General features: G+C 29.4%; 2 protein-coding genes across 3 annotated transcripts; one reads left to right on the top strand and one right to left on the bottom strand.

Annotated features, from left to right (window-relative positions):
- Positions 1-9,564: 9,564 nt before the first annotated feature.
- LOC137809447 (protein AGENET DOMAIN (AGD)-CONTAINING P1) lies at positions 9,565-10,286 on the bottom strand. Its single transcript, XM_068610556.2, has one exon. It carries the CDS (start codon positions 10,180-10,182, stop codon positions 9,757-9,759), a length of 426 nt encoding a protein of 141 aa, XP_068466657.1. The 5' UTR covers positions 10,183-10,286; the 3' UTR covers positions 9,565-9,756.
- Positions 10,287-18,452: 8,166 nt separating this feature from the next.
- On the top strand, positions 18,453-20,647 carry LOC137811800 (protein ROH1D). 2 transcript variants are annotated; one of them, XM_068613630.1, is made up of 2 exons: positions 18,453-18,706; positions 19,138-20,647. In XM_068613630.1, the coding sequence occupies exon 2, from the start codon at positions 19,234-19,236 to the stop codon at positions 20,401-20,403; it is 1,170 nt and encodes a 389-aa protein (XP_068469731.1). In that variant the 5' UTR covers positions 18,453-18,706; positions 19,138-19,233; the 3' UTR covers positions 20,404-20,647. The 2 variants fall into 2 exon arrangements, with proteins under 2 accessions (XP_068469731.1, XP_068469730.1); XM_068613629.1 differs by having other exon boundaries at positions 18,483-18,706; positions 19,095-20,647.
- The last annotated feature ends 1 nt before the right edge of the window (position 20,648 follows it).

Raw genomic sequence — 20,648 nt, 5'->3', positions numbered from 1 at the left:
AATAGTAAAATTAAATACTAATTTATGTTTATAGATTCAATTTTTATGTTGTCGTAAGGTTTAATTTTTTATTTTCTTCATTCTTACAAAAATAAATTAGAACTAAACATTTTTAATTTATTAATTTTTATTTTGTAAAAACTCATTTCTTTCTTTAATAATTATAATTCTAAATATTTTAAACATTAAAAATATTTATTTTTTTACAACCAATACATTTATTTTTTTAATGCATCCAAAATTAAAATTATCAAATTTTTTTAATTTATTATTTTTTTTTTTACTTTTGAAACGGTATTAGATATGGAAATAAAAACAAAAGGGTGTTAGATAGGGAAATAAAATCGAAAGAGTGTTAGATGAAGAAATAAAAATGGAAATAGTGCTATTTGAGAAAAAATCTCTCAATTGGATGTAAATAATGCCTTTTTACATACGGTTTCACCTCCTAGGCTTAAATTAACTCAACCAAATCAAGTTTGCCTTTTGACAAAGTATTTATATGGTCTTAAACAAGTCACTAGACAATGGTTTGACAAATTATCTTCCTTCCTTATATGAACTAGTTTTATTCAACCAAAATCAGGTCATTCTCTTTTTATTAAAAATACACCTACTCTTTCACTATTTTACTTGTTTATGTAAACAATATCATTCTTATTGGAAATTCCTTAACAACCATTGAAGAAATAAAACAAACGTTCAATAACACCTTCAAGATTAAAAACTTAGGAGACCTTAAATATTTTCTTGGGTTTGAAATTGCTAGATCCAAAAAAGTTATACACCTTTGCCAAAGGAAATATGGATTGGATGTCTTAGCAAATTCGGGAATGATGGCAAATTAACCTTATCCTTCCCTTTTATCCAAGAATACCAAGTTTCTCTTCCTGTATGACGCTCTTCTTCATGATGTGAGTCTTATAGACGCCTTATAGGACGACTTTTGTATTAAGCCAACACACATCCTTATATTAGTTTTGTTGTTCATTTGTTGAGTTAATTTGTTGAAAGTTCTATTATTTATCATCATCAAGTTGCTTAGCATGTCCTCTGTTTTATCAAGTTCAATCGTTCACAAGTGCTTTTCTTTTCTTTAGAGACACAAACTCAATTAAAGGGCTTCAGTGATTTTGATTGGGCATCCTACCCTACCACTAGACAATCAATGACTACATACTGCATTTTAGGAACCTCTCTGATCTCATGGAAATCAAAAAGCAATATACAAAAGTGGAATATCATGCATTAGCCACTATGACTTGTAATGCACTGTATTATTCTTAGTACTTGTTTGAAAAAAAAGAATGGTTAGGTTACGAATTTAATAGTTTATAGTATCTTTGCTTTACTATATAAGATGGTGTTTTTGTTGCACTTGTATGAGGTCATTTTTAATGCAGCAGGTAGAACTTCAGTCAAAAGGCACTTTACATAATGCCTTGAAGGGAACTTAGACAAAGGGTCTAATGAAGATTATAAGTTTAAATTTTGTTCTTACTTTGTGATACAAACCACCTTGACAAGCAGATGACTAAGGACACAACAAAAACTTCCAAAATTAGGTCAGTCATCCCAGCATACAAGACTATGCCCCACCAAATATAAGAAGGACCTTAGCAGAAGAAGAACTAGACATAGGCTAGAGCATCGGATGTTCTTTCTTATGGTCTTTTTACAAGACAAGTTTATGTAAATAATTTTGTCTCTTTTTCGGGGTCCAAATAAAAGAATAAGCTAGAGTAGGGCGTGCTTAGTAATTTGGGCTTGTGCCAAGACCACCTTTTATGATGGTGTATTGATGTGTTAAATGAAGCGTGCAATGATGTGAAAGTGTGATCAAAACATAGTATTTTCAGAAAATGAAATACCGTGTTGAGATTGTTGTTAGGGTGTATTGATTTGTCAGGCCCGTAAGGAGACATCCTGACTCTACTGATATAATGGAATCACATAGATGAAGTTATTTCGCTGGCGAGAGTCGATGGAGGTTGATATGACTTTGTTTGCGGTTTGAAATATAATTTGTTTTTTCATGTCATATGAATTTACCATGTCATATGAGATGATGAAATGATGAGATATTGAGATGTTTATGCACATGATTGTGTTGATTCACAACGAGTAGTATGACAAGTACATGTCTTAGGATTCCAATTTCAATACACGAGTCTTCTGTGTAAGAAAAGATGGCTTTAAACTAGAGGGGGGTGAATTGTTTAAAGAGGGTTTTCGCAAACTTTTCAAAACTAGAATGAATTTATCTCAGGAAATAATTGATTCATAAATTCAATTCGCCAAAACAGCAAGCAAAAGTTGTAGTACCAGAAAAACAATCGGTTGTTTCGTGGAAACAATCGGTTGTTTATACCAGTAAACAACAAAATAAACTGAATTTAAAGAGTTAGAGATAGAGAGATTGTACACAGTTGTTTATACTGGTTCACTCCAAACCCAAAGCTACATCCAGTCTTCTCAAAAACCCTGAGGAAATCCACTAAGCAATCACACCTTGATCACTTACACAACAACCAAGAGAATGACCTTGAACACCTCAAGAAACACACTCTCCTTGGTCAACACACCAACACTAAGATTGCTGATCTTGATCCCCTCAAGAACACATAGCCAATCTCAGCAAACACAGAAACGAATATTTGTTCAACAGAGTACAAGGATTACACTTGTTACAGAAGATAATCTGAAAGCAATACAAGCAGAATCCTATTCCATACACCTTGATCAATCACAAACTCTTAGCAATCTCAGCTCTTTGAAAAACTCAAAAAACAAAACTCTTAGGAAAAACTTTTTCAAAGATTCTTAAATCTCAAATCTGTTTTTCTGAATATATTCAAAGATGTAGTTTGTTATCAAATCTTAACAAACTCTTAAATTGCATTAAAAGATTGGTCAAAGCATTTAATGACTGGAGCATAAGTAGTTAAATCATTTAAAGCTCAGTCAAACAAAAAACAGTTTTTCTGTTATGGTCCCAAAACAAGCAATCGGTTGTTTCCTCGAATCAATCGGTTGTTTTGGTACTTAACAGTTCAACCATTTAAAAACAGTTTTCAATCTTTTCCTCAAAACACTTAAGTACAAACAATCGGTTGTTTCAATAAAACAATCGGTTGTTTTAACTTAGTTTGAAAACATTTTACTTTCACAAAGATTGAGAATGCTAATGTTTTAGATTTAATCAAAGGGTGGATTACAACATATAAACTACCCCAGAACTAAGCTAAACCAGCACAGCAACATCAAGCACAGTCAAGGCTTCAACATCCTTCAAAGGATTTGGATTCTTCAAAACTTGAACACCACTTGATTCAACAATCTCCCCCTATTTGATGAAGACAAATCCCTGATGCTTGTGTTGTATCTGATTAAATCTGAAGCAGTTCCTGTAATAGAACTTTGAACAAAACATTGAACTTCTGATATTTTGTTAGCGCACAGATAAACAGTTAAAGTTCAAAGCATAATATCATAAACATATTACATAACCCAAACTGTTTTATCAACTGAAAACAGAAACTTAAAACACAACATATATCTCCCCCTATTTGTCTTCACAAATAGACAAAGATAAGATATAAAACAAGATATTATTTGGATTACATCAGAATTAAAGCAGCAACAGCAGAAAGAAAGAAATTTAAAAACCAGATGTAACAGCAAGAAAACAATCGATTGTTCTGATAACCAATCGGTTGATTTTCCTTCATTCTTCTTCATTAGCAAACTGAAGATCAAAGATTTGATTCTGAACAGCTTCAATCTGTTCATCCAGAGTCATGAATCTTGCATCCATGTTGTTGAATCTGTTATCAATGTTCTGGAAGTTGCTAACACACAGATCATGAAGATTTCTTTGATTCTCCCCAAATGTATCAAGCCTATTGATCATGTATCTTTCAAAAGAAGACATGGTTGGCATTCCATCTTCCTGATCTCTAGCACCAGCACTAGGTCCAACATCTTGATAATCTTCAGGTTGATCTTCATTTTGAACATCCATGTCAGCAGGTTCATCTTGTTCAAGATTAGCAGCACCACTAGATGAGGCACCATGATCACCATCCTTGCTTATCCATTTTCCACCTACTTTTGTAAAACCCATCATTGCTCAACTCTTGAGTTGACTTGACCAACTCATAAGTTTCATCTTCAAGATTAACTTCAAAATAGAGTAGAAATTTAGATATCAAAACAGCATATGGATAATGATAATCACCTAACCTCATGGCTTTTTGCATGTGTTCTTTGATGATATGGATCCAATTGATTTTGATTTTCTTGGTGATGCAAAAGATATAAACCAAATATTCTTCAGTTAGCACAGAATGATTACTCCCCCTTGGAGTTAGAATCCAAGTTACAATGAGAGCAAGCAATCTCTCGTCAAGCTTCAAACCTCCAACCGAGCATGTACTAACTTGAGCATGTTTATTCTTTAAACAACTTTTGTAGAATTGGATTTTGTTAAAATCCTCCACCACACCAAGGTTTCCCTTGTTGATTCTCATACCAGAGAACTTAAGACCAGCAACAGCAGTTCATACTTCATGAGTTATCTCCATTTCTACACCTTTCACATGAGAGACTAGATTGTTTCCCTCAAACTTCAAGTTTGTGTAGAACACCCTCACCAAATCTGGATAAATGTTTCTCTTCATCTCCAGGAACTTTCTGAGAGATTGATCCTTGAGCAGCCTTCTTACATTATCAAGCTTTTGACTTTTCAGCCAATCAAAGCATACAACCTTGGGGTTGTTTATCTTCTTGATACTTGTTTCATACTATACTTCTCAATGAGATCATTGTCTCCAGAAAACCAGCCTTCTAGCCTTCCTCCAGACCTTACAGCCTTGGTTTTGACTCTTTTTGAGGTCCCCTTACAAATTTGGGTCCGTTTGTCTTTTCTTTGCAGTTAGAAACATCACATCCCTTAGGAATCCATTTCATAAAACCTCTTGGAACATAATATTTCCTTATTTTACAGAACCTAACAGAGTGACCTTTCTTCATGCTGTAAAAGCATGTAACAACCGGTTGTTTCATCTTAACAATCGGTTGTTTTTCTTATTTTCTTAAAAAAAAATTTGAAAACTTATCTTGCTTGTTTTGTGGATTAAAGCCTAAACCAGCCTTTCCAAAAACACAGCTTTAAGATGCCAAGACATTCTCAAAGTTTGATTTCCTCTTTGAAAGCTTGTCCACAGTTTCAACAAGATAATGAACATTTTTCTCAAGATTTTCACAATTTTTGCAAATGAGAGTATCACACTTGCAAGAGGCATTTTTGAAATGATTTTCCAATTTTTCAAAATCACTTTTTGCTTTTTCCAGATCCTCTTCAAGTGATTTAACTCTCTTTTCAAGCCAACTGTTAAGATCTTTCAATCGGTTGTTTAAAAGAACCAATCTATTAGCGTCATCATGTGTTTCTTGAAAAGCTTCAAGCAATTCACTATAATTTTGTTTATTTAAGGAAGCACATGAACTTACCTCACTTGAGCTGCAAGATTCATCATTATTTTCAGCTACCAAACATATGTTTGCTTTTTCATCTTCACTTGATAAAGAACTTGATGATGACACCTCATTTTCATCCCAAGCTTTGTAGGCTCTTTTTGTCTTGCCTTTCTTCTCCTTGTAACTAGTCTTTTTCTCTTTGCTCTTGTTTGGACAATTTGCCTTTATATGACCTTGCTCACCACAACCAAAACAAGTATAGTTATTTGAATTGAATTCATTGGGTTTCTTTTTTCCATACCTATTATTGTTATTGTCTTTGTTGCGGTTTCTCTTTAGGAATTTGCTGAATTTTCTTGACAGCAAGCTAAGGTTTTCCTCATCACTATCATCACTAGAATCTTGCTTTCCCTTGTGTTTGGATGCTTTCATGGCTATGCTCCTTGTGTGCTTATCTTCACTCTCTTGAACATTGAGTCTATTCATCTCTAGCTCATGTTCCCTAAGCTTTCCAAACAAAGAAGCAACACTTAATTATGTTAGATCTTTAGATTCGGAAATAGCAGTTACCTTTGGTTGCCATGCTCTATCAAGACATTTCAAGATCTTGATGTTCAGCTCTTCTTTATCAAAGGTCTTGTCTAGGCTCATAAGGTGATTGATGATGTGCGTAAATCTTTTCTGCACCTCAACAATTGTTTCTCCTTTAAGCATTCTAAACATTTCATACTCTTGGATAAAAGCATGCTTTCTAGCTCTTTTCACCTCATTTGTTCCTTCATGAGTGACTTCCAAAGTGTCCCACATTTCTTTTGATGATTTGCATTACGAGACCCTGAAAACCTCATCAGAATTTAAAGCAGAGGTTATAATATTTTTGGCAATGCAATCGAATTTGGCCTTTTTGCTTTCTGCATCAGTCCATTGAGACCATGGTTTCTCAATGACAGATCCATCCTTTTCAAACTTTGGGATAAAAGGACCATTTTCAATTGCATCCCAAATTCCTTTATCAAGTGATTCCATAAATATTTTCATTCTTACTTTCCAAAATTGGTAGTTTAAACCACAAAACAAAGGTGGTCTGTTAATTGAAGCACATTTCCCAAAAGGTAGTCTATCAGCCATTAAAAAGGTTTTTAGTATCAACTTGAATAACTTTCAAGAACCAAGCTCTTGATGCCAATTGCAAAGAAAAGACAAACGGACCCAAAAACTTTTTCAAAGATTCTTAAATCTCAAATCTGTTTTTCTGAATATATTCAAAGATGTAGTTTGTTATCAAATCTTAACAAACTCTTAAATTGCATTAAAAGATTGGTCAAAGCATTTAATGACTGGAGCATAAGTAGTTAAATCATTTAAAGCTCAGTCAAACAAAAAACAGTTTTTCTGTTATGGTCCCAAAACAAACAATCGGTTGTTTCCTCGAATCAATCGGTTGTTTTGGTACTTAACAGTTCAACCATTTAAAAACAGTTTTCAATCTTTTCCTCAAAACACCTAAGTACAAACAATCGGTTGTTTCAATAAAACAATCGGTTGTTTTAACTTAGTTTGAAAACATTTTACTTTCACAAAGATTGAGAATGCTAATGCTTTAGATTTAATCAAAGGGTGGATTACAACATATAAACTACCCCAGAACTAAGCTAAACCAGCACAGCAACATCAAGCACAGTCAAGGCTTCAACATCCTTCAAAGGATTTGGATTCTTCAAAACTTGAACACCACTTGATTCAACATTCTGAAAGTAGAGTCAAGTGTCTATGTGTTGTGAGTTAGTAGAAGTCTAACATGAGAAAAATGAATTGTGAATTTTCGTAGACACTTGATGGTTATGTGGAAATGCATGAGATTGATGGCTTTATGTGAATATTTAAAGTTATATTTATGTTAGAAGTTTTAAAAATAGCAAGCTTACTCTTTTGTTTGTTTGTGGTTGTTTTCTTTAATTTATGATAATCATATATTTACACGGAAACAAATGATGTTAAAGGTGATAAAACTCCTCGGTGAAAAGTTGAATGATAGAAATGTTTATTTATTATGAATATTGTGTTTTAAATATTTGTGTATATACTTAACATTCCTATGAAGAGAAATATATTTGGAAACATTGTATGAAAGAATTATATATATATATATATATATATATATATATTTTGCAAATTATAGTTATTAGATATGGAAAAATATAAGAATGTTACAAAAGTGACATGTCTAAGTATATATTAACTTTTTTCCATTTTTTATTTTATTTTGAAAAAATAGTTTATATTATTTTAAAAAATGTTAGATACTCATTAATATACATATAGGTTTAGGGTACATGTAGGTTTTTTTTATATAAATGATTTGAAATTTGATCATATTATTAAAATATTTTTTCTCATCTATATTTAATTGATGAATCTAGTTTTAATAGAATAAATTATGTTTACTTATATTAATTAAATAAAAAAGTTCAAGTAATGTATATTGTTTGAAAGAATACAATCATGATTCACATATTATTATTCTGTAATAATAATGCTTTTTTTTAAACAAAGTCTTTATGTTACAAAAAGATTGTCATTTATGTTCCAAAACATTGTCATTTTGTTCTAAATGTGTGAAAATTGGAAATTATGATTGCAAAATGCGTGAAAATAATTGAATGATAAAAATGTGACATCTACATAATTTGAGAAAAGAAATGTACAAATTCTAATTAATTTATTTCACATTTAATTTTAATAGAATTAATGTGGTATAAACACCAAATTTTGATATGAAAAATATATAAGAAAAAAATAGATATTAAAATTAGTTAATTTAATAATTATTTTTATAATTTTAACTTTTCAAAGTAATTATTTATGAAAAAAAATTATTGTATTAAAAAATTATAACAAATGAGTCTCTCCTCTTCTTCTATTAAAATCATAAATTATCGATTTAAAGTTGAATTTCACTAAACAATTATAATTATTATATAATAAATTCTTTTATTAAAATAAATCAATCAATATTATAAATTAAGATATAAATTTTAAATATATTTAATCATGATTAAGTTATTATCATATAACTACTAAGTTAACTATGTTTTGATCATAATATATTAATAGGTGTAGTAAAAAAAGAAATATGTTTTCTAATAATATTTGTACATATTTGTAGTTATTAAAATAAAATATAAATTTATATAAACACGATTGTTTTCACTAATATTAATAATAATATTTTAAAACTGAGATTATTTTAGCACTCCTACTTAACGACCAATTAACATCATTATTTTATTTTAATTTTTTTTATTAATTAAATGATTTTATTTTAATTTTTTTTATTAATTAAATGTAATATTTTATTATTAAAAGGGTTGTAAAGTAAAATTGAAAGTGTGACACTTTTTTTTTGTCTCATTTTAATAATAAAAGATTATATTCTACTAATAAAATTAAATAAAAATAAAATAATAACATTGTTGGTTATAAATTGGAGTGTGAAAGAAAAATTTCAATGTGAAAATATCATTCTCCATTGATAAAATATATCTCGCAATAATGTAGTATCACCAATAATTTATTTATCGGAGAACACTAAAATTTATATTACTCTTCACAGTGTAAACACTAAAATTATCCAAGTAAAATGCATGTCCAAAACCATTAACTAGAGTTTGAAACACCCAAAAGGGTGTAGTGGAAAACCAAATCATCAAAGTTAATTAACAACAACATTCTATATAGATTCATCAGGAACAAAAAACAATGGGTAACAGAACCGCAAATAGTTTATGACATTAACAATTTCACTACAAAAATTGCAAATGGTTTTTAACAAATCAAAAGAACCCACGTTTCTTGTTCCTTTCTACATCAACACAAAAGGTCAAAACACTGTGCAACATTGCAGTTTTTCTCTTTCTTTCTCTTCAAATTTGATTTTCAATAAACCACCATAACAGCCCCTGGTATCCCCAACTTTCCCACCCCTAAAATCTAATAAAAAAACACCTATTTCACCAAGAAACACATACAATCCAACACAGTCAAAGAAACTAACCCAGCAAGATTAAGAGAAAAAGAAAACAATTAAAAGACAAGAACGGAAATGAGGTTGGACTTGAATCAGCAGAATAAGCAAATGGAAGTACAATTAAATGTATAAACAACAAAAGACACAGTGCACATCTTCCATTCTCTAACAGATTCAAATTAAAACCCACAACAAGAAATCTATCCACGATTCCTTGCACGAATTCATCAAATTGAAACGTAAATTGATCAATTGGAGCGAATCCATTGGCCGTTGATCCACTCCTGGTGAACCCTAATTGCGGAGGCGGGGTACAGGATTTCCTCGTGAGTGGTGGAAAAGTATACATAGTAGTGGTTGAGGCCGACCTTGCCGGTGATCTCGCCGACCCACCAGCCGTCATTGTCGAAGGCGTCGACGCGCTGGTAGAGCGCGAAGGAGGAGGCGGCGATGCGCGGAGGCTTATAGCGGAGCTCTTTGGGGAAGACGGTTACCGTGAGCGGTTGGGACTCGTCATCTTCGAGCAGCGTGTGGTAGCGTACGACGTAAAGGCCGGTGTTGAGAGCCGACACAACCGTGGCGAGGTAGTAGGAGCCGAAGAAGCCCTCCTCGTTGCTACACACCTCCACCTTGTCGCCGGAGCGAAAACTCACCTTCTTCCGCGGTGGACGCATTGAAGAAGAAAATGGTTCTTGAAAGTGTTTGATGGTTGAAACACTGTTATCAAAAGACAGAAAGTGTTGTCTCTGTGGGGGTTCCTCTTTCTTATTGTTCTTCTTCTTTTATATATATATATATATAAGTGTTTAAATTTCTATCAATATTTCTTTTTTATATTTTTTCATTATTTCGGATTCGTCACCACTACGCCAACATTTATTTAATTTATTTATTTTTTCTTTTTTCAACATTTTAATCCATTAGTATTTTTTTCAATTTTTGGTTTACTCTTGCAGCTAAATCTTTAGGTACAAACTTAAATTTCTAAATAAGATATTTTTCTTAAATTACTTTTGAGCTTATAAGCATAATTCAACATAAAAAATGGGATATTTGGGTTAATAAAGAATAGTACTTTTGTAATAACATTAATGGTGATGGGTTTATAGTTATTTTTTATTGCGGTATATTATCTCCTATTGCAGTATATAATCTACAAGGACGATTTGATTAAATTATTTTGTAATATTTTAAATATGTTTTGATCAATTTTTCTAATTTTACGAATTATGATGGAGTTTTTAAAATAATTTTTAATATATTTAACTAATTAAAAATTATTCTAAAACAAAGTTTATTTTTATATATTCAAATAATCAAATTTATTCTATATATAATATTTTTTAATGATAGTGTTACAAAGTTTTACTATACATAATTGAATCACAATGCAAAAAAATTAGACGGTCTAAATAATGTAATTAATTTTATTTATATGCAACTTGTTTTTTAAGTATGAGACTTTTAGTATGTGAAAAATAGTGATCCTAATTGAATTGGATAAATTCATTTAAGGAGATAAAACATCAAAAGTAAATATAATATTTTTATAACTTTTTTTTATGGGGAGATGAACTCAATCCAACTAAAACAAAAATATAGTAGGAACTCCCTCTTTATTAAGACATTATCAAAAATAGGTAATGAAAGGTCCTTGTGTATGACAAGCATGAAATGCTAGATATTATGATGCAATAAGACCAAGTCAAAGTTGGTCAATTGACAAATAATAATTATGGATAATTTATTATTTAAATAAGGTGAATCCTGAAAAAAGAAGTTAAAAAAAGTTGTTATAAAATTTAGTCTATTTAAGTAAATATGAATTTAACAAACTTCGAGATTAAGTAAGATATATTTATTTTATGTGAGATCATTATGAAATTACTTTTATTGACATATATACATTCCTTAATTTCTCTTTTTTATAGTAAATTAATACTTCTAAATGACAACTGTTGTGATTTTGACATATATAGAAAACTAATGTACAATTTTTTCCATAGAATGAGTTAATGGTTTCTTAGTCATGTTTATATCCAAATAATGTCACGTTTAATTCACAAAATTGTTAAAATATAAGATTGGAATAAATCGAATGATGACAAATGAAAAAAACCCTTATCGATTCATAACTTTATTAACGTGTAGGACACTATCATGCTTATGTGAAATATATCAGTTGTATAGTAAGTTTTTTTACTTTGTAATATGTTAAATCTAACTTAAGAAAAATGCAAAACATATTTATTGTTAGTTGTATCATAAGATTTTTACTTTATATGTTAGATTAAATCTAACTTGTAAAAATAATACAAAATATTTTTTTATTAAAGTAGTTATCTATTTTTCATATTCATTAATAAAATTTTCTGCCTATAAAAAAATATATCCAATTTCAATAAAATTGTTTAATTATGTGAAACATAAATGTTTAATATAGTTTAATGTTTTTATATTTTTACTATGCAAAACATATTTATTTTCAAAATAAACATTATGAATTTACACTTTGCTCCATCACTTAGCCTAATGGTGGTGATACTTTAACACAAATCAAATAAAAAATACTCATTTGATAATTCAAAATATTAATATTTTAATAATATTTTGTTTTTTTAATTTAAATTTTAATATATATAATTATATTATTAAAATGAATTGTAAAGTAGATATAATTTTTTCAAAAAGTATCAAAGTATTATTTTTCAATACAAAAATATCTAATATATATATATATATAAATAAGTATAACATGATTGGTTTATATTTCTTAAAAAATAGTTAACTCTATTGAAATCATATTTTTTATAAAGAATTATATGTAATGGTTTTATTTCATTTATTCAAATGATTTACAAGAACAAAATAAACAAGTTTTTAATAGAACAATAGGATTTTTAATCAATTCAGACATGGAGCATGTAGGAAGCTTTTTCCATAGTTGTAAAGTTTCTTTCAAAACAATTAAATTTAAAAATATTAAAATATTATTTATAAAAACTAAAAACATTATATTACAGAATTCAAGTTGTAGAGAAAAGTAGAAAGGAAACAAAATTTCAGTGAATCTGCACAACATTTCCCAAATTTTGTTACCTCTTGCTTTGCTCTTATGCATGTCATACAAATGTCAATTTGTATCATTATGTGTAGGTATAATAAAACCATGCTAGCTTTATGTTATACAGCATACACGAACTTCGACATGAGCTACAAATTATTATAACATAAAAAAACAAACAAAGGTGAGTTGAGAATTAGAATTATAAAAAATTATATTGTTTTTTATGTCTTTTAATAAGAATATATTCAATGTTAAAAAAGTAGTTAATTTAACTATATTTGTGAGAATTTTTTTATCATCAACGAAAAAAAATATTGATATGAATATATACAATATATAAAAGAAGATAAAAGTGGTAAGAACCATAATTGTTATTACAATGTTACTTCCTACTCTCCTCTTTGTATCATACTTAGAGTTTACACTTTTTTTTCTTGCTCTATGTCATTATCTATCAAAACTCACAACAAGTATTCATAACATTAAATACAAAAGAAGTTTTCATGTGCATTTAATAAGTATGGTCAATCTGTAAGTAAATTTGGAGGTTTTCTTTAATTTGTAATTCGATTTCGTATTTTTTTAATGGAAAAAAAAATTATCCTGAAATTAAACAAGTTGTACAGGTAGAGTCCGAAATAATTGAACAAAAATTTTCATATGTTCACGATTTTTGAAAAGTAAATTTTTTTCAAGGAAATAGTATATACAACATACGACTTCAAGCTAAATCACATTACAAATCAAATAACATTTGTGCAAGAATCGAATTTGGTGCATACAATTTTAATTAGCATTAGCTGAAACTCGTGAAAAATAATGATGTGTAACTAAAGTCATATGACAAGTATGACTTCAGTCTAAAACTGTTAAATTGAAGTCGTATTTGGTGTTGACAACCTTAGTTATATCATATTCCACTAAAATCGTGCTTATCATGTACGATTTCAATTTTGTAAATTGTTTTTTTAAGGAAAAAAACTTGTTAATTTTTTTAAATGATGGAATAATTTAAAAAATATTTAGTTGTGTTATTTTGATTAAAAAGAATGTTGAAAATTAATAATGGTGGTAAAACCCTAAATTTGAGACGTTAAAAATAAACCAAAATCCTTAATTGAAAATCTTATATGTACGGAAACTTTAACCAAAAAGTCGGATATACACATATACTAATAACAAATCACTCTAAATAAATACACAATAATATTTTACTACATATTAAACAAATTTTCATAACATTTTTCAACATATTTAAAAAATTATTGAGTACTATTTCATTCATCGGTTAAATAATTTTAGGCTTTAATTTTTTACTATAACGAATTTTAGGATTTATTTTTACAAGTTTACGGTTATGGGCTACAGTTACATGTGTCTTTATGATTTAGGTTTCTCCAATTTTAAAATTTACTACTTACCGTTTTTGGTTAAGATTTTCGGAGGTTTCCAATTAAGATTTTCGATTAAGGTTTATAGTTTCTTTTTAGTGTCACAAACTTAGTGTTTTACCACCATTATTAATTTTCATATATTATTTTCAATTACAATAACACAACTAAATATTTTTTAAATTATTCTACCATTTAAAAAAAAATAACAAGTTTTCTTCCCTAAAAAAATAAATTTACTGAACGGAAGTCGTCAACATAAAGTATGACTTCATGTACTTGTTATGTACGACTTCAGTTACACAATATTAATTAATTTTTCACGAGTTTCAGCTAATACTAATTAAAATCGTATGCACCAAATATGATTTATGCACAAATGCTACCAGAGTGTGAATTAGCTTAAAGTCGTATGCTGCATATACGATTTATTTGAATAATTTTTTTGCTTTTCAAAAGTCATGACCATAGATGACAATTTTTGTTAAGTTATTTCGTACTCCACATGTACGACTTGTCCAATTTTGAAATAATTTTTTTTGCCAATTTCAGGAAATAACAAATCGAATAACACCAATATTTTAAAAAAAAACTAATTTGGAGCTTTTCCTTTCTAGTGCAAGTCAACATGAAGTCTTTGCCTACATAGATAAATGCACATTAGTTGATAATTACAATAATTTCCCAATAACCATCCATTGATATTACCATTGAATATATATAATTTATCAATATTTTTTTAAAAAAAATAATCAACATATTTTTTCATAAAAATATGTCAAAAATGCCTATTACTTACAAATTTTAGTAATTAAAGATAAATATGTTGTTGTAGAAAATTTACAATTTTCTTGTAGTGACTTTCAATGGTATTGATGCAAAAAAATCAACAAAACATAGCTTAATTGTCTAGCATTCTATATATTTTTTTGCTTTTCTAATCCAACTCTCTAATTTTACGAGCAACCAAACCACCATTATTACCTCATGAGTAATCTTCATTAACTCTACTATCACTCCCACCAATTTCCTAACCATGATGTTCTTCATTAGTCTTTTCATCCCTTATTGTTTTATAATGTCAAAAATGTTTAATTATGTCAAAAAGGGGAAAAATGTGTGTTGATGTAAATAGAAAGTTATGTTTTAAACATGTTATCTTTTTTCACCCTCTCATACTTTTTATATTACTTTTTTTCTTTATGTTATGCTAAAATACTTTTAATTATGCTACAATATAATTGACTATATGCTCTCATACATTTTATTATGCTCTAGTATAATTTTTTTATACATTTGATTTTCATCACATGCTTTGATAATAAGCTGAAATATAAGGATAAAGATACATTTAGTCTTCATGTCATACCAAGTTTACATGTTCTCATACATTTTATTATGCTTTGATGTAATGCTTTAGTACATTTGGTCTCATAATTTGATTATAACTTGTCTAATAATAACATACAATATTGATTTCTATTCAAATAATTTATATTGTTCATATAACTATCTAGTCCATATAAGAACTGAAGTGAGCTACCACTCTTTATTCAACATCCAATGTGATGCAAAATCCAATGTCAAAACAAATATTATCTATGTATACAATATACATGATCCACTTTATTCATGTTCTATTTACTCGTCCAAAAAGGTAATTTTGTAAAGTTGAATCACAAAATAAATAACTAGTAAAGTTTTCCCTTAACCACAAAAATAACAAACACAAAAAAAAATTGAAAAACAAAAAGATGATTAAGGAAATGAAATGGAAAGAGCATGCCACCTAAGTCTCTTTCGGATAAATGCAATGAAGATCTACCACTTAAAGAAGCTCTCAAACCAAATTCTCACAAATTTTAATTAATAAAATTTCAAGTGTGAAGAGTATATAGAGGGATCCATTTGTTTACAAATGTAAAAGGGTTAAAGAGTCAGGATAAATAAATCATATGCAACCTTTTAAAGTGACACGTGCCACCTCATATGAAGTGACATATGTGTGAAATAAAGTTATAATTTTCAAGTGCGTGGTTATGTGTGAACTTGCTTAACCTTCTTAAGCCTGAGTTAGTTAAGTGATTTCACTTCCACTTTTTTTATACCTTCCATAACTTCCTAGAACTTACCATAACATTCTTGAAACTTCTATGCAAAAACTACTAAAATATTATTGAACTTTTTGCATCTTCTAATTTCCTTTTTCAAGTTGTTTAATTTTTCTCTATGTAAATCTTCTTTGAAATTATTTATTATTTTTTCTTCTTTATTTTTTTAGTAATGTTCCTTGTAAATACTCCTTGAGTAGCCTCTCCTCCCTTAAAAATCTCTTCTCCTCTTATTCCTCTTCCATTATCACATCATTAATAAATATAAATAAGTTTTAAAAAAGTAATGTTTTATTGAGAATTTGTTAGATGTTAAAAATATTAAGATAATAAGTCGAAGGATATAAACAAAAATCACTCAGACACACACCAATTTATTATGGAAAATCATCCATCAGGTACTAAGTATAGATAAAGCTCATATGACAAGACACGTTTATGAAGTTAGAAGATACAAGAGCATAAACAATTATTTATAGATGATGTAGGTTGATGAACCAAATTTCAATAGTTGAAGAATATAAACAAAAATCACTCACACATACACAAACTTATTATGCAAAATCGTCCATGTGGTACTAGCTATAAACAAGACATGTTTATTAAGTTAGAAGATACAAGAATATGAAAAATTATTTATAGATGATGCAAGTTGATGAATCAAATTTCAAGAAAGATTCTAACAAAAGGAACATGTTTTTGTGTCAATGAGAGGATTTGTATCGTCTATCCACCCAAGCATGCTTTTACATATTTCAAGACCTACATCTTTGCATAGTATTTGACTTTTATGAATAGTATCTAAAAAAAGTTTGGCACATGCCTAACTAACAATTAAAAAAGCACAAAAGCTACATTAAAGATCCAACAATTCTTTTCAAAATGTCTATAAAGGACAAATTTCCCTTTGTGATGGATTACTGATCCAATGAGAATATATTCTCTTTAAATGAAAACTTTTGAAATGAAACAATAACCACTAGACCATCTAACCATGCCTTTTAGCTCAAGAGAGAGCTATCTTTTGCGAATTCTTCATTTAGTGAAATTTATCTTTCGTGAGGAATGTTCTTCATGGTAAATTCTCTCTGTTAAGAGAGTTGACCATTTCTTACTCAAACTTCTTTATTTGTTCGCCAATAGTCATAGAGTAAATAATACTTAAAAAAGTTATAAATGATTTAGTTATTAAAGAATATTATATTATTTATTTCATAAGATAAAGAAAAATTTACTAATGTACTCTAAGTTAGAAGTGATAGATACAAAATACTTATTCTAATTGATTATAAGAAATCTTTCAAGTAATGTTTGAAAAAGAATTAAATGTAACTCGTTTAAGTGAACATGTATAGAACAAATCTTACTTTTCTTCCATGTAGTCTATCATTCTTGTTTAAATATTTTTATAAAATTATTGTGAATATTAAACTATTTTACTAATTCATTTAGATGACAATCATTTAACTTTATGCTATTTTGTTGATTTTTTTTGTATAATTTTTATAAAAGTTTTACAACTTTATACAACTACCCTTTTAAAGTTAAAATGTCATTTAATTGATACCTCAAGGTTATTTTATAATTAGAAAATGTAATAAAAAATTAAAATTAAAATACTTAAACTTAAACTAATTAATCTAAAATCTCAGAAGTAGTTTATCAATCAAGCTGAAAACAATTATTTAATTTTAATAAATAAATAAAATAAAATTATATTCAAATTTAAAGTTAAAAATTTAACCAAATAATTTAAATAATTTGATTTACATTATAAGTTTGTTTGTATATATTTATAATTTTTAAAGTTAAAAAAACATTAATTATTCTTTGATAATTATATCCTCATTTTTACCTAATTTTTAATTAATTTAAACTTATATATTTATCATGAAGTAGAAATTAGAATAGGTAAAAAAGATAGTATCACAAAATATTATTTTATTACAATAAAAATTTACTGTGTTTTTATTTCATAATATAAATTTTAAAAAATTAATAAAAATAGAAGAATGGAATTTATAGTTGACTTATTTGTAAATAAATTTAATTATTTTCGAATCATTCCTAAAATATCCTTTAATTAATTATTATTTTACTTTCAATTTTTTTTCATTCATGAGATCAAATTTTAATAAATAGTATTTAAAAAATTAAAATTAACTTAATTAAAATTAAATAATATTAGTTGGCTTTCTTAATTCGTATAATTTTAATTATTTTCACTTATATTGAAGTTTAGAATCTCAAATAAACTCTCAGAGAATTTTAATACCAAATTGTTTTTCTTATACCTTGAAGAGGGGAACATTTTCTGGTGGGAATTATTTAAATTGTATTTTTATATGATCTCCAGACAAAAATCTTGTGTGTCTTATATTTCTCAAAATAACCTTAAAAAAAACGTTGTCTTGTCAGAACTCTTCACAATAATAACATTCCAACTACATCGCTTTTGCTTCCCCTGAACTAGCGTACACCAAAGCCACCTCTGGCTTTGGTCCTTCGCTAGGGTTTGGGGATTTGCCTTTTCCCATTTCGTCACTTCTACGTTTTCTATGACAACTCTTTTACTCCTACAAATTCCAATCGTCTTCTTCTCTCGGTTCTAAACTTCTCAAGTTCAGAGGTACCTCCTTTATTCTCTATTCTCTGTTTTTCTTTAAGCCTTCTTACAAGTTGCAAGCTCTTGCACTTCATTTTTAATTGTTTTTCTTTTTAAAACGATGATGTTTTACGAAACCCAACACTTTTTTAAGATTGTTTGAGCATATGGTTATCTGGGTAGAGATCAAGGTTTGACTTTTAGTTGAGTTTTCCCAGTTTTTGAATTTGAAGAGCATGAAAGTCATGTTATTGAAAGTTGAGATCTTTTAAGATTTGGGTTTCGATTTCAGTATTGGAGTTTGGTTGATCTGTTTACTTAATCGGTGTTTGATAGTCGTAAGGTTGTCAATTGGATATTTGGTGTTAATTTTGTTGGACTGTTGAGGATACCCTGAATTCTTTGCGTTCAGTAACTTATCGGAAGTGAAACTGAAACGGGGAAATTCAATGCAGTTGTTTTTGAGGGGTTTCATGTGATCTTTGTGATTCTGGTTCGGTTTGTTGGGGATCTTGAGTGGGACTTTTGCTGAAGGCTGTGACTCTGTAGCAATGCCTGAAAATCAGGGCTCTTCTTCGTCGTTGTCCTCGTTTGGTCGTTCAATATTTGGTGTAAGGCAGGAGCAAGTTCATTCTGTGGAAGCAAGTCATGAATCCGATTCCTGTAATTTAGAGCTTGGATCATTCCAAAAGCGTGTTACAGATAGGTTTCAAGACCTTTCTGTGGCTAGTGATGAGGAGTTTCTCTCAATTAGTTGGATCCAGAAGGTCCTCAATGCGTTTATCCTCTGCCTAGAGGACTTCAGAGCCATTCTGTTGAATAACAAAGAGCATGTCACAAAACCCCCGCTGGATCGCATGGTTTCCGAATTCTTCGATAGATCAGTGAAGGCCCTTGACATTTGTAATGCAAGCAGAGACGGGATTGAGAAGATTCGCACATGGCAAAAGCTTCTGGAAATTGTCTTTTGTGCCTTAGGTTCATCTAAGAGAGCATTAACTGAAGGCCAGTTCCGTAGGGCAAGAAAGGCACTGATGGATTTAGCATTGACAATGCTTGATGAGAAAGAATCTGGATCAATATTTTCTCAGCGTAATAGGTCTTTTGGGCGACATAACTCTAGCAAGGATCATCACTCAACAGGGCATTCAAGATCACATTCGTGGAGTGTCTCCCGGTCCTGGTCTGCATCCAAGCAACTACAGTCCATTGCAAATAACCTTGTTCCACCCCGTCCTACTGAGATTGCTGCTACAAGCAGGCTTGCGATTCCGGTTTATACGATGAACTGTGTTCTCCTGATAGTTTTGTGGACCCTTGTTGCAGCTATTCCTTGTCAGGATAGGGGTCTAAGCATTCATTTTTCAGTTCCACGGCAATTATCCTGGAGTACTCCAGTTTCTGTTCTTCATGAACGGATCACCGAGGAGTCAAAGAAGCGAGAGCGTAGAAACTCGAATGGCTTGTTGAAGGAGATACACCAAATTGAGACTAGCAGCCGCCACATGACTGACCTGATAGATTCAGCTCAGTTTCCACTGGCAGATGACCAGAAAACACAAATTGATTGTGATGTGAATGAGCTAATGCGTGTTTGTGAAGCTTTTAGAAATGGGTTGGACCCATTGGAGCGCCAAGTGAGAGAGGTCTTCCGGAAGATAATGGCATGTCGAACTGAGGGCCTTGATTACCTTGGCACCTCAAGCCATAATGAACAATGAAAATGGTGAGTTGTTGATGAGCTATCAGATGTACAAATTTGCGGAGCGTGTACATTTTTTTACATCTCACCATCTTTTTTTGAGAGGAGGAATGACTCGGCAAGACAAGCAGATAAATCTTTTAGCACTCTTGTAATGCACTGTATTATTCTCAGTACTTGTTTGAAAAAAAGAATGGTCAGGTTACGAATTTAATAGTTTATATTATCTTTGCTTTACTATATAAAATGGTGTTTTTGTTGCAC

Source organism: Phaseolus vulgaris, chromosome 2 (assembly GCF_051622355.1).
Source record: "Phaseolus vulgaris cultivar YP4 chromosome 2, ASM5162235v1, whole genome shotgun sequence".
Taxonomy (NCBI): domain Eukaryota; kingdom Viridiplantae; phylum Streptophyta; class Magnoliopsida; order Fabales; family Fabaceae; genus Phaseolus; species Phaseolus vulgaris.
This window is presented reverse-complemented; position numbering and strand designations above follow the sequence as displayed.